Source organism: Lepisosteus oculatus, chromosome 20, assembly GCF_040954835.1.
Source record: "Lepisosteus oculatus isolate fLepOcu1 chromosome 20, fLepOcu1.hap2, whole genome shotgun sequence".
NCBI classification, from domain to species: Eukaryota; Metazoa; Chordata; class Actinopteri; order Semionotiformes; family Lepisosteidae; genus Lepisosteus; species Lepisosteus oculatus.
In genome coordinates, this window is record NC_090715.1 from 9,182,048 (window position 1) to 9,206,402 (window position 24,355).

At 40.1% G+C, this 24,355-nt stretch overlaps 2 protein-coding genes across 2 annotated transcripts; both read left to right on the forward strand.

The window, feature by feature from the left end:
* The first annotated feature begins 1,285 nt into the window (after positions 1-1,285).
* Positions 1,286-19,382, forward strand: LOC102694645 (cadherin-1-like). Its single transcript, XM_015368002.2, has 13 exons — positions 1,286-1,462; positions 2,718-2,835; positions 3,426-3,667; positions 4,197-4,340; positions 5,372-5,527; positions 5,612-5,756; positions 6,018-6,190; positions 6,416-6,544; positions 6,955-7,140; positions 16,025-16,269; positions 17,313-17,455; positions 18,095-18,295; positions 18,496-19,382. Exons 1-13 carry the CDS (start codon positions 1,421-1,423, stop codon positions 18,621-18,623), a joined length of 2,052 nt encoding a protein of 683 aa, XP_015223488.2. The 5' UTR covers positions 1,286-1,420; the 3' UTR covers positions 18,624-19,382.
* A 2,075-nt stretch (positions 19,383-21,457) lies between these two features.
* LOC138224382 (cadherin-1-like) lies at positions 21,458-24,057 on the forward strand. Its single transcript, XM_069181371.1, has 4 exons — positions 21,458-21,635; positions 22,832-22,949; positions 23,348-23,589; positions 23,812-24,057. The coding sequence occupies exons 1-4, from the start codon at positions 21,585-21,587 to the stop codon at positions 23,968-23,970; spliced, it is 570 nt and encodes a 189-aa protein (XP_069037472.1). The 5' UTR covers positions 21,458-21,584; the 3' UTR covers positions 23,971-24,057.
* The last annotated feature ends 298 nt before the right edge of the window (positions 24,058-24,355 follow it).

Genomic DNA, 24,355 nt, shown 5'->3' on the forward strand with positions numbered 1-24,355 from the left:
ACCTCGTGGTTTGGAAAAGCACCAAGTGCAGGAATGAAAACAAGTGTCTCACTGAAAAAGCACTGATGGATGTTCTAGAAAGGTAAACATTCCACATTGTGATCAGACTTGTATTTAACACATTCTTCTCTTTGATAGAAGCCAAGAACCTTTCTGTTGCCGGTATTGATGACAGGTAAATGGAGATATTAAAAAGGCCAAGAGATATAAAAGAATATCTCAGTAGAGGCTACAATTATTAGTAAACTGTTCTTTCAGTACTGCAACAGTAAAAGAACCATGAAGGATAAAGTCAAATGTGTTTGGGTCATAATGGTAAACTTCAAGATAATAAAATGGAAATGGCTGATATAAAAAATGAGTATTTCATTCATGTTCAAGCTGCAAACAACAGTATTACAAGCAAGTATCAGACCACAGAAAACTCTATTAATATAAAATGGAAAATGAGTTAGAAGGAGCTACTTATGAAAAAGACTTAAATGTTTATTTTGACACTTTCATTTACTTCATTTATTCCAGATAATGTCAAACAAAATGCTAAATATAGAGTTTAAAATGGGGAATTTAAACTAAGAGATTAGTTGTATTAAAATAGCACAATGCACCTCATTTAGTATATTGTGTACAATTTCAGTCACAAAGTTATAAAAAGATATTGCTGCTCTGAGATCAGTCCAGAGAAGAGTAACCAGATGTCAGACCGGATCTCAAGGGAATATTCTACACTGACAGGCTGAAGGAACTGAATCTTTTGAACAGAGGGACTACAAGCCTGACTCCCTGGCTCCTTTCCTGAAATGGCTTGGCGAGACCATTGGATCAATTAGCTAAAAACTGCTAAATGGTTCAGATGAGCAAAATGTTCCCCTCACATTTGTAACCTATACTTTGTTCTTATCTGACCCCATTTGTCTTGAGCTCAGGTTGGAAAGATTACTGCTTGTTTGTTTGTGGTATTCCTGAATACTATACAGTATGTATTTGTTTGTTATTTTACTTTGAAGAAGGTTAGTGTAGTGCTATTGCTCGTTTCATAATTCTGAAAAAACACCTACATTTCAAAATACATACGTTGTACATAGGTAGGTAGTCAGGAAAGAAAATGAAATTTCCATATGAAAACTTTAAATCATTGCTGTGGGTTTAATCAGTATTTTTTCTCCTTGACTGGGAGCATTCATGGTTTGGGAAGTCAGGGGCCTGAAGGTACAGTACCCTCATTTGCCTGTGCCTGAGATACTGATCAAAAATCTTCTGCCCATATTTAGAGAAGAGTTGTTGGAATCAGTGGGCAAAGCCATCTGTACACATCAGGTAGCGCTCAAATCTACGTACTTTCAGTAAGATTCTCAGTTGAGATTATTTCATTTACAGGGATACAACTTATTCTACAGTAACCCTGAGGGTATTCGGGAAAATGAGGTGTTTGCAGTTCAAAGTGATCCTTTTTGTAGTCCAGGTAAGATTCATTCTCATGCTTCTAAAACTATATACTGTGTATATACACTGTATATGCAAGCTCTTCAATATGCAGTACACTATACACACATGATTTATAGAAAGATGTACAGTGCTGTACCAAAGTATTCAGATTCTTTCAACAGCATCCTATTGTGTGGCATTACAAAATGCAGAACAAATTACAAATATCAGAACCTAATATTATATTTAAAAAACTGAATGCTCAAACGGAAAACTTGTAAGGGTAAGATAAGATACAGTAAATACCAATACAGCAAAAGAGAAAAAAAAAGAAATATGTTGATTGCAAAACCATACAAAATCATGAACAAACATACCTGGTGGATGCACCCTTGACGGCAGTGACATCCACAAGTCTTTTTGAATAAGTCTCTACCAACTTTGAGCATTAGCTTAGTGCAAATGATGTCCATTTTTTGGGTTACGAGACAGCCAAATCTAAGCAGTGTGTGGGTGGTATTATGTGCATTTATGTACATTTACATATTATGTACACTTCTTAATAATTAACTTCAAATAGGGTAAAGGAAAATTCAGTATTATAAAATTATTTTATGCTTTTCTACTGATCTGTGCTTTTATTCAGCTTTATTCCTGAGTTGTTCTGAAAGCTCCCTGGTCTTCAAAGTTGAAACTTTGCTTGATATTCACTGGCTGTGAGCCTCACATAAGGGTGGAATAGCTGTGTTTGGCCTCTATCTGTGACTTCATATGGTCAGAAGGGCATCTTTCCCTTACACCTGAAGAAGGCTCCACAGCCAAAACATTGTGTCTTTTTTCTTTTTTCTTTTTCTCTAAGCATGGAATAAACCTTTACCTGTTCCTTTGCAGCCTACGCATGCTGACACAGCTCTCTACCTGATACTCTAATATCCTGTACCTTTTTAGCTATTACCTCTTTGTTGTACTGCTTATACTTTATGGACAGATGAAGAACTATAAAATACTGTACATCATATACACAATTGAAGAAGTGTATATACACATATACACAATTCAAGATCATATACACATCCTCACACCTGAAGAAGGCTCCACGGCCGAAACGTTGTGTTCTCTTTCTTCTTTTTTTCAGCATGGAATAAACCTATTACTTGTTCCTTTGCAGCCTACGCATGCTGACGCAGCTACCCACCTGAACATATACACAATTGTATTTGCTCAGTATACCATAAGGTTATTTATATTTTAATAAATATTACATTAAAACCTATTTCATTTTATATTCGCAGGTTGTGGCTACAGGATCAGGGGAAGATGCTCCATCCTGTCAGCCTGGGTTCAGTTCAGACAGATTGGTCTTCCAAGTTGACCAGGAGCTTCTGCCCGCAGGCAGGAGAATGGGAAAGGGTAAGACACTGCCACACCTGACAGGATCTTACCTTCTCAGTGTAAGGAACTGGAGTGCGAGTATTTTAGGTTCATATTGCACAAAGGGGGTCATCAAAGCTCTGTGTTTTTTTTACTAGTTTTCTAGAACTAGCTAGGGTGAAATAAGAAAATGATGAATTAATTAATTAAACCTGCAGGAACCCCTTCTCTGAGATTTTTAAGAGAAGAATAATTATGTATCTAAATTATAACAGGACATGGCAATAAAGACTTCTTGCACTTGCATGAGAAAAACATTTTTGTACAGTCCTCTTTTACGATTATATTTTTTATTCATACACTTTATGGTAGAATATTTTAGAGGAAATACAGCTATTTAGTTCTGATTTATATGTATGTTCTGTAGTTTAAACTAGTCTCTACATCACCTCTGACTGTTATGAAAATAGCATCAAGTCTTTAACAGACATATCCCAAATCTCTCAAATTATGCTAGAAAACATTTTAAAGTTTTTTAAGGGAGTTTCTATCATCAAAAAATGTCCAGTACACTTCATTACCAGTAATGTTTTCTGCTTTATGAAACACTACTACAATTTTTTTTGCAGTGAACTTTGATGACTGCTCAGGCCATAAGAGAACAGTTTATATGTCGGATGATTCCCGATTTCAAGTGGACACAGATGGAACTATAAAGGTGAAGAGAGCTGTGAATCTGCTTGATGGACATGATAGTTTTTCAGTCCATGCCTGGGATTCTAGTGGGAAAAAACTGACCACAAGAGTCACAGTGGAAAAGGAGCTGAGAAGCCATCACCTCCATGATAAGAACAGTATCACTCCAGGACAGGTAACTGTGGAAAAATTCTCAATGAGATGAGTTTGAGCACTATGGTGACCTTACTGTTCTCAACATACTCTCATCGGTGAACTGTTAACTATTAAAACACCTAAAAATGATGCATTCTTGGCACTTTGTCAGTCTCCAATATAGTTATATTTATTTCTGTTGTTTTATATTTCAGCACCTTGTGATGATGTATTTTGAAAGGTCCTATATAAATTAAAAGTGATGATTATTATACTAATAAACCTGGAGTGTCTAATCCAGGCCCAGGTGGTCTGCTGTGATTGCAGTTTGTCATTGGAGCCTGAGTCTACAGGACCTCAATTATCTATGTTTTCCCCAGTTCATCAAGTTCTAGTGCAGACACAAAACCTGCATATACACTAGCTGTCCAGGCAGGATTGTGTCACTAAACAACACAATCCTACAAATTCAGAGATAGGATTTAATACAACCCCAAAAACAATACAATTGAAATGAAAAAACAGTACAGTTTTAACAGTATGTTGTATGCAATTCCTCTCTTTCACAGCCTGAAACCTCTCCAGATGTCCCAGTCCTGGTGTTTCCACAGTCCTCTTCAGGAGAGTGGAAGAGACAGAAGAGAGACTGGATCATTCCACCCATCACTGTTTCTGAAAACAACAGAGGCACTTTCCCACAAACTTTGGTTAAGGTACATCATCATTAACTTATTGTATTACAAACGTATAATGTAACTGAATTTTAATCATTATATCTTAGCTGTACTTTGCTTCAGGTACGTCTGAATTGCATGCTACTATGTTACTCTGAACGTACAGCTATCTTATTTAACGTGCATTATGAAGTGAGTCATTTTAAATGAGTTTGTTCTAAAACTCTTTAGAAATGCATATATTCTTCCCTAATTATTAATTATATCTTATAATAACCAAGTAACCAGTTTCAGAATTACAGAGATCATATCATGTCTTTAGAAAATGTTACAGAGATTTCCATGTGGCTCAGCTGTCAAATATGGTTGTGGCAGCATTATGTTATAGTTCTGCTTCTCATCAGCAGAGACTGGGTAACCTGACAAGGCTGATGGGAACATAGATGAAGCAACAAACTGGCAAATCATAGAGTAAATCCTGCTTCAGACCTAAAACTGGAATGAAGATGCTCCTTCCGGCAGGACAGAGATACAAAGCACGAGGCCAAAGCTATAGTTTTGATTATGAAAAAAGAATAAAAATGCTTGTCATCTTGCTTCAGACATAAAAAAAGGGATGAAGATCTTTTTAGGCCAAAGCTACACTCTAATGGCGAGTGAATAAGAATGAAAATGCATACACAGTATTTTGTGAATTCACAAAATGGGACATCATAGGAAGGGTCTGAATACTTTTGAAAGACACAGTATAATAATGTATTTTCATGCACTTTAAATGAAATTCTTGTAACAGTTAGTTTAATTTGCGTGTCCTTGGAGTTCAACAACAAGTATAGTTTTTGTTACAACCACAGTTGTATACACTGTGTATCCTTTTCACTTGAAGAAGAGATAGACCATTTAATTTTTTTTTTATAATTTCAGTTCAAATCCAATAATGACAAAGAAGCACAAATTCTATACAGCATTACTGGACCAGGAGCATGACTTGTTTCTTGTAATTACCCCAAAGATGGGTCAGTGTAAGTTGCTTGAAAAACAATTAGGGCATTTAACTTTTTTTATTTCAGATCAAATCCAATAATGACAAAGAGGCACAAATTATATACAGCATTACTGGACCAGGAGTAGATCAGCCCCCTGTAGGGATTTTCACCATTGACAAGAACACTGGACGGATGTATGTAAACCAGCCTTTGGACAGAGAGAAGATAGACCATTATACGGTAAACTCAGTATTTAAGTCCTTTTAAAATTTTCCAGGTCTTCATGTTTAATTTATGACAGTAAACATAAATGTTTATTTCTAGCTTATGGCTCATGCTGTTGCTGCTGATGGGGGAAGAGCAGAGGATCCTATGGAAATCGTTATTTATGTTACTGATCAGAATGATAACAGTCCTGAATTTACCAAAGACACCTTTCTGGGCAATGCCAAAGAAGCATCTCCACCAGGTAAGAACTAGTTAGTAAATCAGGAATACTTCTATTACTTACACCTAAGTGTTTAGTTTCAATTTACTTTACTAGTTTAATTTTCAAACTGCCCCCTTCTTTATCTAGTTATCTAGTATCATAATACCACAAAACACTAGTAGCCATACCAGAAAACGTGTTTGATTCCTGATTACACTGCCTCTGAATTGCAAAGTAGCCATTTATTGTTGAAAACTGCCAGTTTATCATTTAATTTGTCATTGCATTTCATATTTTAAGGTACTGCTTTCATGACAGTAACTGCAACAGACGAAGATGATCCTAATACAGACAATGGGATTATCAAGTACAGCATCATAAGCCAAGAACCTAAGGAGCCAAATCCCAACATGTTTATGATCAACCCAATGAGTGGAGTGATAATCATTGCTTCAGCTGAACTGGACAGAGAGGTATGTTCATAATTTATCACAGTTTAAGTATTAAAGCAATGAAAAGGACATGATCGGAGTTGTTATTCATATTTCATTGCAAGCATTGTATTGCACTGTTGCACAGCATATTTATGTACAGTACATTTTCATAGTCCTAATCAATAGGTTTCTTGAATATATAGTGGTGGTATTATTAGAATAATTCAATCAATCTTTCATCCTGGCAGTTTTTTATTATTTCAGCAACATCCTGAATATACACTGCTGATTGGAGCTGCTGATATGGATGGGGCAGGTCGGCTGACCACTGCCACTGCAGTCATCACTGTAACAGACAGTAATGACAACACTCCACGGTTCACACAGGTTTCGGTAAGTTCTGTTTTTACAACCCACATAAGATAGACTAAGAACAGATTATTGAATATGACACATACGTTATTTTTAATCCTAAATCTAAATTCACTTTATTCATTCTCTTCAGGCCAATATTAAGCCTCACCTCCAACCAGATATTTACAGTTAAGCAATGTTCATAAAATAGGGAGTTTCCTAGCCAAGTTGGGAATTTGACATTTGCAACTTATGTGGAGAGGAATTAGTTGTACAGTATTTCACCCCAGCAACTCGATGAAGCATTTCTTTTTAGTAGAGGAGTTTATTGCCAGATGGACATGTACATTGGATTTCTTATTCGCACTGATGTTGTGGGACATATATAACAACAGACAACACCACATAATATAGACAGTACAAACATAATAAATCATTTACTTTTTTAGTATACTGTTACTGTGCCTGAAAACAAAGTAGACTTTGAGGTGGTGAAACTACCAGTGACCGATATGGATGAACCACACACACCAGCCTGGAACACCAGGTATACAATCGTCAAAGGGAATGAAGGAGGGTTCTTCAATGTCAGCACTGGGCCTGGCAAGATGGAGGGCATTGTTAGAACTGCAAAGGTAAGATTGAGGTTCCTTGAAATTGACTTAGTCGACCATATTAATTCTGTCTGTGTAGGGAAGCTAAATGTTATCATGGCTGACGATTAGCCAGAAACTTTACAAAGAAAAGAATTTCAGTTGAAATTATTATAATTTTTAAAAAGAGGGTATATGTAGTGTTGTAACAGAAGAAATAAGGTTCTTGATCCCGAGATGAAGTGAAAAAGATGAGTTTATTGCATGCAAGGAACAATAAAGCCGAAGTCTTGTTTCCCGCAAGAAACAACAAAACCGAAGTATTGTTCCCCGTATTGTTACAAACTTTTGGGTTATATACAGTTTTCTTCTCCGTTTCTGACGTCACTCGGTCTGATGGTAAAGAGGGGGGTTCATGGTATTTGGCCAGTTTATGATGTTCTGGGCAAATGGTCAGTTTAACATTACACCCAGGGGGGTTCCTAGCTGGCATCTGCACTCCTTATCAGTTAACCCCCTTTCCTGCCATAAACCCCTGCTTGTGACTTGGAAGTCTAAACCCCCTACAGAAAAGATTAAATACAAACCCCCGTCTTCACATCTTTCTTCATTCCCCCCTTATAAAATATGGCATACGTCAGTGTAGCCTATTTTTATACATACAATGTCAGGGCAGATCTTTCCTTTCTTGGCGAACAGGTATGTATTGCCATGACATTGTTCGTTCCACGGTTATGGCAAGATGTGATACATGTTTTTGTGCACGTGATGATTACAATTACACATATAAACAATACTATTCCTACAAATAAACACTGTAAAAAAGTTCCGCCCCAGGCCCCAAACACAGACTTTACCCAAGATCCAATTCCCCAATTTTCAGTATAATAGTCCTGATATTTCTGTCCCTCATTGTAAATGTGTTGGGCCAGATCTGAGATGTGCTCAGAATTATCAGGGATATATGTGCAGCATTCAGTGCCAATTACTGCACAAGTTCCTCCTTGGGCCGCCAGTACATAATCTAAAGCTAGTCGGTTCTGCATGGCCACTGTTCTGAGGGCTACCATCTCATCATTAACAGCCTTCAGACTAGATGAGGTAGAATTTGCTAATTCTTCTAAAGTCGAAGCCATTTGAATTAACTCTCGACTCAGAAAGTTCATGCCGGCTTGTGGAAATATTATACCTAAATAATATTCCCAATCAGCCAATTTTCTTTGTGGTCTGTGGTTAGGTCCGAAGGGGGTGTGGGTTTGAACACGGATATGAGGAACCACATATCCTAAATAACATGAGCCAGACCACTGGGCTGGCAACCATGGGTAGGCTCGTTTTCCACAAATGAAATATGTTCCGTTTGGCGCTCCCCATGCCTCTGAAAATAAGAAACTTATACCGAATTGTGGGGTGTGCCGATCCCATCCTGGAATTTGGAAGGTAGAGGTGGATATATTTGCAGCGATGGTAAGGTTGCAACGACTCCATCCAACCAAGTGCAGACCATTAGTGTGCTGAAAGCATATGTTTCCCTCACGTTCCTTATTTAGAGTCAGGTATGGTGGTGTATGGCTTCTGTTATATTTAGGAGCGTAAGAGCCTGTGAAACTCGTGGGCTCTAAGCCTCGCTCCTGTAGATACTGTAATGTTGTGCAGGTTAAAGTCGTGTTATGGCAACCCCCATAGTTTGTCATATTAAAATCTCCTAAATTATCCCTCCAAATGATCATGCCTATGACTTCCTCGAGACGCCAAGGAATGGCCCCCATAGGAAGTCCTCCCTGTACATATTTGGGTAATGCGGCACACACCCAGCAGGCACTTTGGTTGGTTTTCTTAGCTGTCAGATAGGAGAGGCCTAAAAAGGAATTAATTCCATGTTCTCCTTTGTGGGAGAGATGATCATTAATCCCTGCGGAACATAGTTCTACAGCAACAATTATCATTATTGACAGAAATGTTTTCATTCTGGGTCCGGGGATGAGGCTCGTCGGCAGTGTGACGCGTGGATCCAGCGATCTTTTCCTTCCACTCGAACCGCAGACTCGGTTGTCAACAGGATCTGGTAGGGTCCGTCCCACCTGGGCTGGAGAACCTGTGAAGGAAATTTCCTGATCCACACCCACTCTCCTGGGATGAGGTCGTGCCCTCCTTCAGGTGGTGGTCCCCACGCCTCCAGGACCTGCTCACGGGCTCCTTGGGTGGCCTCTGTCAGCAACTTGCAATACTGTAACAGAGAATCAGTTAGTATACTCAAGCCTACTCTGTCATGTCCTGGAGAGTCACTCAGTCTCATGGGACGCCCCGTGATCACCTCAAACGGGCTCAGCCCCACTATTCGATTTGTCCCAGCCCGGATGCTGCACAGTACGGCGGGCAATGCATCCACCCAGGGGATCCCTCCCAAGTGGTACTTTGTCAATTTAGCTTTCAAAGTCCGGTTCACCCGTTCCACCATGCCGGAGGACTGCGGGTGATGAGGGCAATGCAGGTCCCATTTGATCCCTAGTAGGTCTGCCACCACCTGACACACTTTTCCAGTAAAATGTGTGCCCTGGTCTGAGTCTATGCGACACGGGAGTCCCCATCGGGGAATTACTTCTGTCACGAGATATTTGGCAGTTGTCTGCGCAGTCTCTCGTTTGACAGGGACAGCCTCCACCCATCTAGAAAACTGGTCCACCATCACTAGGAGGCCTGTTTTCCCTTTACAGGGTGGCAGTGAACAATAGTCTATTTGCCAGTGTCTAAAGGGTCCCTCGGGTGCAGGACGTCGAAGATTAGGAGCCCGAACCGGCGGTGCTCCAGAGGCTTTTTGGCACTCTCCACAGCGTTGTACCACATCAGCTGCGAAGGGTGTGAAGCCTGTGCCAACCCAGCTCTGAGCAAAGCGTCGAGTCATTTGGCTAACGCCTGGGTGCCCTGTGGAGTGTATTTGTTGTGCCAGGTAGGGCATTAGTTGCTTGGGACAGGCGGGTCTGCCCGTACGCTGGCACCTCCAGGTCCCATCCTTCTGCAGCCCCACATTGCGTTCCATCCAGGTCCATTTCTCAATCCTTGGAGCCTGGGCCTGGAGCTCGCTGAGCTGTTCCGTCCGGAGTGCCTGTATGTTCACTGTGCAAACTGAAATAATCTGAAGAGGTTTTTCTATAGCCCACTCCTCCCATTGCCCCAGGGCAGCTTGACGTGCTGTCCAGTCTGCTAGCTTATTGCCCCTGGCCTCGGGAGTGTCCTCTCTGCTGTGGCCCTTACATTTGACTACAGCTACCTGCTTTGGGAGTTGGAGAGCCGCAAGCAGCTCAGACACCAGATCTTTATTCTTTACCGGAGTGCCAGCAGAGGTTAAAAAATCCCTATTACTCCATAACCTTCCAAAATCATGGCATACTCCAAATGCGTATCGTGAGTCTGTGTATATTGTGGTGGTCTTGCCTTTTGCTAATTTACAGGCTTCCACCAAAGCTTTCAGTTCAGCTCGCTGTGCTGACGTGGGTACCTCAAATCTTCCCCCACATTGGATATCATGTTCTGTAGTCACAGCCCAACCCGCTTTCCTCTCCCCACTAGAATTTATGAATGAAGTTCCATCAGTGAAAAGGATGAGGTCTTCATTCCTTAGTGGTTGCTCGGCTATTTTGATGCCCTCATCTTCTCCCATTGCCCAAACATCACAGCTGTGTTCTAACATGTAGGCTTCTGATGGGTCAGGTAACAATGTGGCTGGATTAAGAGCTCCTTCACGTTCAATGGTAATATTTGGAGCCTCTAACAAAACCTGCCACTTGCTCCATCGTATCGCATTAACCTGACTGACCCGATTCAGGGACATGAGGGTGTGTACCGCATGTGGGCATCGAACAATCAGTTGTTGATCTAGCACTATGTTATTGACTGCCTGTACTGCTAGACAGACGGCCTGAACGGCTCGTAGACATGGTCCCCAGCCCCTGGCTACCTCGTCCAAGGATCCAGAGTAATACCCTACCGGGCGGTACCTACCCCCATGTTCCTGTGTTAGTACAGCTGTCCAAAATCCATTCTTTTCACTTACGTAGAGGTAGAATGGTTGGTCTGTCTGAGGAAACCCCAATGCAGGAGCCTGTAACAGAGCTTGTTTTAAATCATTAAAAGCATGTTCAGCTTCAGGACTCCAAGCAATAGGATCAAGGGACCTCCCTCCCCCCTTTAATAGGTCTGTAAGTGGTTTGGCCCTTTCAGAAAAAGCATCAACCCAATTTCTATTGAAATTGCACAGACCCAGAAATGATCGGAGCTCTCTCACCGTATTGGGACTAGGGTGTGTTCGGATTGCCTGGGCCCGATCTTCTGTCAATTCCCTTTTTCCCTGACTAATCTTTTGTCCCAAGTAAATTACGGTGTCTAGGCATAACTGTGCTTTGCTATAACTAGCCTTGTGTCCTTTTTTAACCAAATGGTTGAGAATAATTTGGAGGTCCTTCTTGTGGGTTTCCTCGTCAGGAGACGCGATTAAAATATCATCCACATATTGGATAACGACGGAGGACACTTGAGGCAGCTCCCGGAGATGCCTCCGAAGTGCCATGTGATACACGGTGGGGCTGTTATGAAACCCCTGTGGTAACCTGGTCCAAGTATATTGTTCTCCATCTACAACAAAGGCGAACCAATCTTGTACCTCTGGGTGTAGAGGAACAGACCAGAACCCATTAGCCATGTCAATTACTGAAAACACCTGGTGCTCAGGGGTCAGTAGTTGAAAAATAGCAGAGGGGTCTGCTACTAAGGGGGTGAGACGGTTGATGTGTTGATTAGCTTTTGAGTAATCAACTGTGAATCGCCATGCTCCGCTGGCTTTCTTTACGGGCCATATTGGACTGTTGCTTGTACTATGTGTTTTCCGTACAATGCCTTGAGTCAATAGTTTTTGTATTACTGGTCGAACCCCTTCCTCCGCCTCTTTGTTGATTTTATATGGCTTTGTGTATGGCGGGGATTTCCCAGTAAATGTGGCGGGTTCCATATCCAGAAGCCCGCATTCGTCCTTATCCATAGTCCAAATTGGATGCCCTTTTAGTTCGTCTTTTTGGAGGGACCAGATGTTTACCTCCACCCTCTCCTCATGTACGGTTAATGTAACCCCTTGTAGGTATTTCAGAGCATCCCATCCCAACAGATCTGGGGTAGATCCTACCCACATGACAGCATTAAATGTTACCTCCCCATCTCCTAGTCTAATCTTGAGTTCTTGAGTTTCTCTGAGTGTTATTCTATTACCCCCTACACCAGTGGCCTCCAGCTCCTTCCCTGTGAACATGACACCACACCGTTTGGCTGACTGTTCAGATAAACACGATAATTGAGCCCCAGTGTCCCATAAAAGTGACATTTGAGTCCCATTAATCGTGCATTGTAATTTGAGCTCTTTTTCACTCAGTTCCTGAGATAGGCGTAGGGAGGCCACTAGGGGGAGTCCTAGTTTAAAAGCTCCCTGATAGCGCGTTTGTCTGCTTCGCTCAGATCCTGTAATTGTGACAACAGGTTTTTTTGCCCCTCTCGATTCGAGGGATTGAAAGGGGGATCTCGGTATCTTCCAAACCTGCCCTCACTGGCTAATCGCTTTTTGCAATTCTTTTGCCAATGTCCGAAATTTTTACAATAATGGCACCGAGTTGTAATTTCGCTTTTTGGATTTAGTCGGGTGTCAGGGCCAGCTCCACCCTTCAGTATGGGGGGTGTCCACCCTGTTTGTATTGCCCGCACCTTAGCATACATATTTCTCTCGATTTGCCGTGCCATTTTAACTATTTCCTCAAATTGTTTAGTCGTATCTTGCCCTATTTCGGGCTCTTTTAACTGAAGGGCTTTGGCTATATCAGGCTTAAGACCGCCCAAATAAATTTGTTTAATTACAGCAGAGGCGTCGCTATTCACATCATCTTCGTCACTCAGTCCTGAGCATTCCAGCCAGAGTGTGACGAAGCGGTCAGTGAAGTCAGCCACATCCTCGCTTTCTTTTTGCTGACACGCAGATATCTTTTTCCAATCTGTCTTTGGTGGATAATTTTGTTTAAGCCATCGCCAAACCCATTCCCATCGCCCTCCCCTGCCGTTATCCTCACACAATTGTTTAAGTTCTCCGACACGCTTTTCCCCTGTCCTTCTGAGGATCATAGCGGCAGTCAGGGGGGAGATACCATAAGTATCTTTTAATTCCTGAAGCGCACTCCAGGTTCGCTGCATCCCTAATTTTGGGTGCGGTACTTCTCTAGCCCACCGGTCAATATCCTCCGGTTTTGGATTTGATCGTATTGGGGGTTCAGGGAAGGTAGGTGCGAGAACGGACCCCCTCGGCGGGGTGCGAGACGGAGTTAGAGTGGCGCTGTCATCAACGGCACCAGCCCCTGCTACATCAAGTCCTTTCCCACTTCGAGTGAGAGTACAGACCTGCGGGCGCCCTCCCTCTAACAGGGGAGACCCTGATCCGTCTTTATCACACTCATACCAATTGTTATCCCAATCAGACCCCCCTTCTCCATATGGCCACTGAGGGAATTGATCCCAATTATTTTCGTTTCCTGCCTGTTTGTTCCCCTGTGGGAGAGCAGGATATAACTTAGTCGCCGGCTGTAGCACATTAACCAGTGCAGCGTGACCAGGAGTTAATTCCTTTTTTAATTTCTCATTCTCCTGTACTGCCTCTTTTAGTTTTTTTTCTAGTACCTCTTTTGCCGCGAATAAATTATCTTTCCTCTCATTTAACGCTTTTATTTTTTCTGTGAACTCCTTCTCTTTTCTATCCCATTCTGATTTCTCCTTCATGCTAATCTGCCACCTCAGGTGTCGGCCGATCACCAGGGCTGCAGCTAAATCTTTGTTTTTGTTCCAATGTTCGTACGCTTTTTTACAGGCATCTTCGCCCCAAACTCCTTCTGACAGACTCAGCTTCTTCCTATATTTCTCTTCCCTTTCAGTCAATTTACACTTTTCTGATATGTAATCAGATACTTCCACCACTTTCTCAAACACCCAATTAGCACACATGTTTGGTTTCTTTAAGATTTACTTTTGTCGTGTGTGAGGTAACAGCTCATTCAGTAGGGGGATGTTTTCACTTGGAAAAACCTGTGCATTACTGCACTCATTCAGCTAAGGGCGTCTGTTACCTCCAGATCTAAATACCTCTCAGAGACTTTAGAGAGGATTTACACCGCACTGTTCACAGGTAAGAAACGAGACCTCGAAAACCCCCTTTCTTGATCAGTAATTCACCATCCCCAGAACGCCAGCATCGCTGCTTTTGCCCCGGGGTGGACTTACGCACTGAGCTCAATCAGGGCGATTCTCGGGTCTCAACGTCCTTTAAATCCTGCTACTTAATGCTTTGCTCTTTTATTATGAGGTGTGTTTATGTTAGTGTAGTGCGTGTGTATATGTATTTCACAAACAAGGAAAACACCAAAAACATACATACATATATCTCTTCTACTCCTGTTTCCTTTAAAACAAAAAAAAACCACGCCACGCCAATCTGTGCACGATCAAGGCGTAGCTAATCTCAGGACCCCGGGCGTAATTAAAGCCCACACCAATCCTGGATTATACGTGCATTTAATGCACCACTCAGCTCCAGAACCCCGGGCGCAATTAAGGCCCACACCGATCCCGAGCCACAGAACTCCGGGTGCAATTAAGACCCACACCAGTCCTGACCTTCAGAACTCCGGGTGCAACTAAGACCCACACCAGTCCTGAACTACGTGCATTTAATGCACCACTTGCTCTAGAACCCCGGGCGCAATTAAGGCCCACACCGATTCAGAGCCTCAGAACTCCGGGTGCAATTAAGACCCAAACCAGTTCTGAGCTTCAGAACTCCGGGTGCAATTAAGACCCACACCAGTTCTGACTTCACGGTAAGGGTCCAAAACCCGTTCAAAACTCCACGCGCAATTAAGGCATACACCAGCTTCGAACGCCTGTACACAATACCGCGGAACCCCTGCCAGACCAAATTCTGGGCTTACAGCAAACAACCCATTACATACACCGGTGCCTTCCCCGGGCCAGAGGAATTCAGAAACTCACGTTTACTCCGTCATCTCGGGCGATTCTCGCAGGGAGCAGAGATTTCCCAATCGGTCAGAGAGAGTCGGGACTTTTAAATAAAAGAGGAGTCCTTACCTCTTAGTTATGTGCGCGCTGACCGTCTCTCCTGCCGATGGGAAGTTCTGCGCCTTCTGGAGCATCCTGCCGACTACGCCAAATTTGTTGTAACAGAAGAAATAAGGTTCTTGATCCCGAGATGAAGTGAAAAAGATGAGTTTATTGCATGCAAGGAACAATAAAGCCGAAGTCTTGTTTCCCGCAAGAAACAACAAAACCGAAGTATTGTTCCCCGTATTGTTACAAACTTTTGGGTTATATACAGTTTTCTTCTCCGTTTCTGACGTCACTCGGTCTGATGGTAAAGAGGGGGGTTCATGGTATTTGGCCAGTTTATGATGTTCTGGGCAAATGGTCAGTTTAACATTACACCCAGGGGGGTTCCTAGCTGGCATCTGCACTCCTTATCAGTTAACCCCCTTTCCTGCCATAAACCCCTGCTTGTGACTTGGAAGTCTAAACCCCCTACAGAAAAGATTAAATACAAACCCCCGTCTTCACATCTTTCTTCAGTAGCAAAGTGGTTAATGAAATGCAATTTATTTTATCAGCAAATGTATTGTAGGTTTTTGTTCCAAATCATTCACAATTTCCCGCAAAAGCTTTATTTCTCCATCCTTTTTAAACTTTTCTCAGTTTTTAAATAACATAGATTTTTCAGTTGAATAATATGTACTTTCCTATTCCGAGTGAGTCCCTGATAGTTTAAAGATCATGAAAACGTCCAACACAAAGACACTTGAAATAATGTGACAGATGTCTGGTTCTTATTCACTTCAAGGGTCTTGATTTTGAGAAGAACAGCAAGTACACTTTATTGATTACAGTAGAAAATGAAGTGCCCTTTGCCACTCGACTGCCAACAGCCACTGCTACTGTTGTTGTAAATGTGGAGGATGTTAATGACGCCCCGATCTTTGATCCACCTCAAAAAACAATCCGCCGGTCAGAGGACCTTGAAGTAGGAGCTGTACTGGACGTATATAAAGCTACAGATCCAGACACTGCAAGAAAGCAGACTGTAGGGTAAGGACCTTTCTCATGCCTTTATTACAGTCAGAGGAGTTCTTGGTAGACAACTAGGGTCTAATTTTCATGTTCACATGCTTTATTGTTGTTCTTATAGTCTTGAAGTGACTTGAAGCCACTGGTAAAAATATTTTTTTTTAATCTGATAGCTATACTGTTGAGAGGGAACATTTGTGCTCTTTGAGAAATGGTATACCTAGGAGTGAAATAGTGTAGGTTCTGAACCTTCTAGCTATGCAGCATAAGAAAGCTAGGACAGAAATTATATGGGACTGGATGTGATTCAAACTGATCTCACTTGCATAGTTTATAGATGTTAATAACAGCCAACTATGAAGGCTAGAGCAGAGAGCTGCGTCAGTTCCGTTTGTAAAAAGGATCAAATACAGTGTTTGCTCAGGGGAAGGTGTCTTCCCATTTCCCTGATCTAAATGGCTAAACCCTCTCTGCAATAAATGAGCTTGCTATGTGATCCTGAGGTGGTCAGAGGGCCAGGTGATGTACTGTGTATGTGTACTGGTGGCTCTTCTGGTAACTTCACGGTCACCCAGTGGTCTTGCCTCCAGCACTTCATAATAAGCTCCAGCCACACCTGTGTCTTTTGGTCTCATCAGCCCACCTCTTCTCCTCCTCTTTCTCTTTCTTCTTAACTCACCTGAGGTGGCCAACATGTTGTAGACTTTCCAATGTAGAATTCTCTACTCTTTCTGTTACACCTGACTACCAAGTGTTATGTTTTTTTATACAATAAATATTTAAACAAAATATTATAGTTTAGGTTGTGCATATGAAGTTAGATGCATTCTGTACAACTACACAATAAGTTAAAACTGATGTTAAGGACAAATAAATTACGGGATATTCTCTTATGCTTAAACATTTTCACTTGCATATTCTAGAAGCTGTTATAGCTAGATGTCAAGTCAATAATATGAATCAGATAAGTATTTGATGTTACGCATGTTTCTGGAGCAGGTGAAAAAGGGGTCTTGGAAACTATAAAATTTCTGTTCAAGTGTTTTCTGTGACGTTTCCTTCAGGTATCAACTAGGAAGTGATCCTGCAGGGTGGCTGAGTGTCATGAAAGACACAGGGCTCATTAGTGTGAAAAGCATCATGAAGAGAGAATCTCCATTTCTCACTGGGGGGATATATAAAGCTCTCATTTTGGCAGTTGATAATGGTAAGTTGTTTTTTGCTGAAATTCAGATTAAAGATGTTATGACTGAAAATTCATTTTTAGATGTTTTTAGAATATGTAAAAGCTTCTCTAAAAACAACATTTAAGATAACTCAAGAATACTGACCAGGAGTGTACTGAGAACCTTTTTTAGAATGGTTATATTCACAGTATAAGAGGCAAAAAGAGTTATTGTCAGAAAATGCTCTTTTGCATAAGAGACTAAAACTCTTTTCAAACCTTCATTGAGCTGTGCTGTGACTTGTTCCATCCCTTCAGGACTGATTGAGGGAGAAGTCTTTCCCTCATTGACAGTGCTGCATGACTGCAGGTGACTCTCCAGAACCTCTGGTGTGCTGTGTTACTGGGAGCCATATCTGATCACTCCCAACCCTACAGTCAGCCGTGCTCTACCAATGGGGGAACCACATTCACAGTCAGCTAGTGACATGATCTAGCCTTACATTACCTTTATCATGGTGCTGGGACACTCCCTAGGCTCTGAACTGGATACTGGATAGCAGTGCACTTAAAATTGAGACCTGGCTGCAGATGCACTTCTTTACACAAAGCCAAGTTGTTGAAGCTCATACCTCAACTTAAGAACCAGTCTTATGTTCCCATTTATTTTTTTGTCAACAGATCAAGTTCCTGCAACCGGCACAGGGACACTATTTATAAAGCTACAAGATGTAGACGAGAACGCCCCAACAATTGAAGAGAGAGAGATATCAATCTGTAATGAAGAGTCTGGTCCTGTACTACTGCCACTTAGTGACAGTACTTGTTCTTTACATGTGGAACTTCAGGGAAAGTCCAGGAATACATGGACTGTCAAGACAAGTAATCCTTTTTGACTAATTTTTAGTCCATTGAGCTACAGTTTAAATATCTCTTAATGGGATGTTGCGAGATTCATAAATTACTTAATGTCTGATGTCATGTTTCATATTTGTGAAGATTGAGTTCCTTGACTTATACGCATTTTCAAAATTACAGTAACTTTAAACATATGCCTGATGCTACTTTATCATTTCTTTCAGAAACCGTAGTGTTCTTGACCCCAAAGGAAAAGCTGGAACCAAACACATATTCGATTGCTCTAAGAATCTATGAGTCTACAAGCAAGTACCAGGACAATACTATTCTAGCAGATGTCCGTGGTTGTTAAAGAAAGGAGGTTACTTGTTAGAGTGTCAGGAGAGTCTGGACTGCCTGGAATTCCAGCTGCTTTAACCACAAGAACTATTGATGTGGACGGAACCAACATTTACCCAAAAACAGGACATGATGGGAGAAGTGGATTAAATGGCATGACTGTGTCACAGAGATGAAGTCAAATCAATTAAAAACCCTTAAGATACATTCTTCACCTAAAAACTGTACACAATAGTGGTGCTTTTAGTCATGGAGTTAAAACAAGTCAATGTCATCCCTGGTACAAGGCAAGATACTTAGAGGTCAGTCACTCTCAAACTTCAATGAGAAGTGAAGTGAGCTCTTGCAGGGCGTACCTGACTGCCATTTCAATTGTAAATAAGCAAGGATGGTACAGTACATCCCTCTGATCCCATGTTTCAAACTCTTTACGAAGAGTTTAAAACATTTTTACATTGTGAGTTCAGACAGTCTTTAAAATTGTTTGAAGATCCCTTAAGGAAGAGGAACAAAATTATAAGAGGTTTTCATTCAGTACCTTTGTTAAAATATAATATTTCAATGTAAACATAGCAAGCATGTCTGAGGCATTGATTTATTAATAGAACTTTATTTACTCATATATATTGTAGTAGGGAATATTATTTTTTAGCAGAATGCATCAAGAAGCTTTATATAGGGGTCTTTTTACTAACATAGCAAGTTTAGTCAGCATTAACCAAAGTATAGATTTCTGGTATAGGTATTTTACTGAATAAATCTGTAAAGAAAAGCATGTTTCCAGTTTCTGTTTTACAATGCACATTTCATTTAATCAGATTTGCGATACACCCATCCTCTAAGATTCTGTTTTGCTGTTTAATTCCCCAGTTTTTAAACGTTAAACATTTTCTGACATGAATTGTGGAATATTAGTAAATATTCCATCTACTGCTACACAATGTTGTCTTCAAGGGGGACAGAAATGGCACTTTGGCATGAGCTTCCTAAAAACCCCAATCTTAAAACAGGAAGCGAATTAGGAATGTAAAGGTGAAAAGAAACAAGGGAGAAAATGGAAAGCTGCATACTTGTGATGGATTGTACATCTTGTGTGTTTGATTTTTCTGTCTTTGGGGAATCCTTCCACCCTTTGTTGCCATCAGAACTATGGCCGCTTATTCCTGGTAAAGGGTCACGACAGCCTGCTGCCTATCCTGGAAGCACAGGACATGAGGCATGACTCCACAATGGGAGAGACACTGGGAAACAGTGGCTTCAGTTCTGTGTCCTAGACTGCGACCTGGTAATGTTCACATCGAAGCTTCTGTAGGACAAGTCCACAGGGATACAAGGACAGAATATCGAAGTTTAGAATTAACAATATATTCAGAATGCAGACCAATAGGTATACAGGTATCGGGACTTTTAACACATCAGTCATTTGTTTAATGTACCACTGTTTTTGAATGTTTAATTTACAGTTGGGTAATAAATAAATGTTTACATAGCAGAGTACAAACCATCAAAATTGTACTGTCATAGGCAGAACAAAAAGCCTGCAAGTTCTGTATTAATCGAAATTAGACAGAAATTAAAACGTGCCTGAAGAAGGAACAATATTTTCAGTTCTTTCGTTATGATGTGGCTGAATAGTGTGCCGTGTTTGGTTGGGAGTTTTACTGGAGGGACCCAGTGATTAAGTTGGATGGGTCAGCATAGCTCACAATGTAAAGTTCTGTGCTTCCTTTATCACAGTCAGCCTTCTCCCTAACTACTTTTAAGTTCCCTTTATTTTGTCTCCCATGGCACCACCTGGTCAACACTGAAGCTGTGAATGGGTCAAAGTTATCCCCTCCTAAAATGAATAAGAACAAGATTATGTTTATTGGCTCTCTCCATCAAGTCTCAAAATAAGACTGCTTCAAAATCATTATTCTTGATACAGAAATTGTTCCCTCAAATTATGTTAAAAACTGGGGAGTGATTTTTGGCTCTCCCTATCTTTTGAATCACATATCCACATAGTCTGCAGCATATCCTTCTTTCATCTGTGAAACATATTCAGTGTAAAACCAATTCTTCCTTTCACTGGTAGAGCACAATTAGTTCATGCTTTGCTAATGGAATCACCCAACACATGTCTTTCAAAACTACAGTATGTGCAGAATTGCACTTAAACATATTTCTCCTGTGCTTAAAAACTTACACGGGCTGCCAGTTTTTTAGAGTGTTGAGTTTAAAATTCTCTTTTTGTCATACCATAAACTGCGTGCTCAATCTCCTGTGTGCCTTCAAGACTTACATCTGAGTACTTACACGTTCCAGATCACTTACTTTGTTTGCCTGGTTCTAGGTTACTCACTGTTGTAGGACTTCATGTTAGGGGACTGGACGTTTTTAGCAGTAGCTTTTTAGAATACTCCTCCTGACCATATGAAAAACATGATCACTGCTGATGTTTTCAAATCTTACCTCAAAACTTACTTGTTTTTGGAGGCCTTCAGTTTCATACATGTTTTTTGCATTATTAAAAAGTGATTTCCCAGAGCTCTGCATTCAGCAGAGTTGGCACTTAACCCAAACAAAATGTTCGTTATGACTCAAGCACAAGAACAGAGTCAAGTTTGATCTTGATGTTGGGGGTGCATTATAGAATATTATTGTGAACTTAAACAACAGAAACATTTCTTCAGGCTAATGTTAAATGTACATATTGCTACAGGTCTTTGCATGCTTTTATATCCTGGAACTAATATGCCTCCAAGCTGTCTATAAACCTGAACAATTCTAAGTTGTTTTTTTTTAAAACTGGGTTTCACAATGATATTCTAGATAGCATCACTTCCTCTCAAATCTTCAGGCACAGGTTAGATCCAGAGTGGGACACTCAGAATCTTCAGGTAAGATTCTCAGTTGAGATTACCAATGAGAAATTAGTATCTCATTAAAAGGGATACAAATCACTACAGAAATCCTGAGCATCTCAAGGACAATGGGGTGTTTCAGGAGTTTGCAGTTCAAAGCCATCCTTTTTGTAGTCCAGGTAAGACTCGTTTTGTGTGTTTTCTAAATATTCTTGAATATGCAGTATACCTTAAACACATGAGTGATAGAAAGATGTACAGTGCCTTGCAAAAGTATACAAAACCTCTGTACAGTGTCTCATGGTGAAATTACGAAATGATGTGTACACATTTTTTTAACTTAATGTTTTATTCAAAACCTGTGGATGTCTAAGGATAAGAAAATTTAAGCAAATTTCACCAGACACATAATTTATTGTTATAAAATATTATTATTCATATATTAAAAGATAAATATGAAATATATTGATTGCCAAAGCATTCAGACCCATGAACTCCATATCATGGGGATGCCCCACTGGCAACAGTTATAGCCACAAAGCTTTTTTCAAATAAGATTGTAAGAAATTTGTGATCCAGCTTGGTGCAATTATTTTTATCCCTGTTGCCCAGGTAGGAGAGACAGCCAGATCTAGGCAGTAGCTGGGTGGTATTATGTGCATTCAAAGTAGTTATTGCAGATATATTCATTGTTCTAATACATGTATGATACAAAACACTAAGATCAACCACATACATACTGTATAATAAAATATGTAGTTTTAAATGGCATTAACTGAAATCCAAACAATAATATTGATTATGCCACTGCTACTGTAGATACCATTCAACAATAACCTATGGATCTGCCTTTTCAATCTGTAACTACTGAAAACCTCTCTGCTCCTGTAGGAGTTACAGAAGTAAGTGGTATCATAATTAATTGGTTGTTAAGAAGATAATAATTAAGGATATTTAATGTAAAAAATGGAAAACCAGAGATTAAAAAATTGGTCCATAGCTTTAATACACAACTATATTCATATGATAATTTTTAAATGTGATACTCTGATGTCATATATACTTTTTATCTATCTGTGTATCAATAATTGTATTGTAAAGAAACACTTAGTAAATGTGCAATTATCCAAATATAATAAATGATTAATATATTCAAGTGATCACTGTCATAGACCTAAAGACAGTTCTCTCTTAATGTATACTTCAATGTCTTTTTGGTTCTTAAAACTGTTTACAAAATAAAATGAAATAACTCAACATAATATTGATTTTATGTTTTTAGTTTTTATGTGTAATCTAATAGATTAAAGTCATTTTCCTCAGATCCATAATGTTCCATAATGTATATAAAAATTATTTTGTTCAATATTCGCAGGTTGTGGCTACAGCATCAGGGGAAGATGCTCCATCCTGTCAGCCTGGGTTCAGTTCAGACAGATTGGTCTTCCAAGTTGACCAGGAGCTTCTGCCCGCAGGCAGGAGAGTGGGAAAGGGTAAGACACTGCCACACCTGATAGGATCTTACCTTCTCAGTGTAAGGAACTAGAGTGTGAGTATTTTAGGTTAATATTGCACAAAGGGGGTCATTAAGGCTCTATGTTTTTTTACTAGTTTTCTAGAACTAGCTAGAGTCAAATCATGAAATTATGAATTCATTCATTAAACCTGCAGGAACCCCTTTTCTGAGATTTTTGAGAGGAGAATAATAATGTATCTTAATTATAACAGGACATGGCAATAAAGTCTTCTTGCCCTTGCACGAGGAAAACATTTTTGCACAGTTCTCTTTTAATGTTTTAAGGGAGTTTCTATCATCAAAAAATGTCCAGTACACTTTACTACCAGTACTTTTTTTCTGCTTTATGAAGCACAACTACAATTTTTTTTGCAGTGAACTTTGATGACTGCTCAGACCATAAGAGAACAGTTTATATGTCGGATGATTCCCGATTTCAAGTGGACACAGATGGAACTATAAAGGTGAAGAGAGCTGTGAATCTGCTTGATGGACATGAGAGTTTTTCAGTCCATGCCTGGGATTCTAGTGGGAAAAAACTGACCACAAGAGTCACAGTGGAAAATGAGATAAGAAGCCATCACCACCACCATGAGGATAGTGTCACTCCTGGACAGGTAATTACTTCATAGCTTTTAGTGTCCCCTGATGGCTTAAAGTCATGACCACATTCTACAAATGGGGTACTTTTAAATTATAGAATTGAAGTTTCTTTTGTTAAAACTATACTTCTGTACTGTTGTTCTTTTATCAAGTATTACAGTATGTTGTTAATTAAACTTATAAGTAATACCACCACAAATTACACAATTTACAAAAACAAAAAATCATTTTCACAGCCTGAATCCTCTCCAGACGTCCCAGTCCTGGTGTTTCCACAGTCCTCTTCAGGAGAGTGGAAGAGACAGAAGAGAGACTGGGTCATTCCACCCATCGCTGTTTCTGAAAACAACAGAGGCAATTTCCCACAAACTCTGGTTAAGGTACATCATCATTAACTTCTTGTATTACAAATGTATAATGTATCTGAATTTTAATCATTGTATCTTATCTTTATATCTTATCTTTATCTTTATTTATTTATGTTTATTTATTTATCTATTTATTTTTTAATTTTTTATTTAATTTTGTACATAAGCAGGGATGACACAGTAAACTCCTTTGACACCAGGTTTAACCTATACAAAGAGTTTGAAACAGTGTTTGAAGAGTCCTTAAGTGAGAGGAACAAAAAGGAAACCGGTTTTTACTCAATACCTCTTTGTTAAAGTGCGATGTTTCATTATATTAATCAAAAATAGCCTCATGTTTTCACTTACCAATACAGCACTATTTCATAATTCCAGTAGTTTTATTAGGAAATGTTATTTCATGTAGAATGAA

Bases quoted from the DNA above. Each gene is read 5' to 3' on its own strand.
- LOC138224382 (XM_069181371.1), top strand. From the start codon at position 21,585: ATGGGGTGTTTCAGGAGTTTGCAGTTCAAAGCCATCCTTTTTGTAGTC. The intron at 21,636-22,831 runs GTAAGACTCGTT...CAATATTCGCAG, and splicing joins CCATCCTTTTTGTAGTCCAG to GTTGTGGCTACAGCATCAGG. The intron at 22,950-23,347 runs GTAAGACACTGC...TTTTTTTTGCAG, and splicing joins AGGCAGGAGAGTGGGAAAGG to TGAACTTTGATGACTGCTCA.
- LOC102694645 (XM_015368002.2), top strand. From the start codon at position 1,421: ATGAGGTGTTTGCAGTTCAAAGTGATCCTTTTTGTAGTCCAG. The intron at 1,463-2,717 runs GTAAGATTCATT...TTATATTCGCAG, and splicing joins TGATCCTTTTTGTAGTCCAG to GTTGTGGCTACAGGATCAGG. The intron at 5,528-5,611 runs GTAAACTCAGTA...GTTTATTTCTAG, and splicing joins AGAAGATAGACCATTATACG to CTTATGGCTCATGCTGTTGC.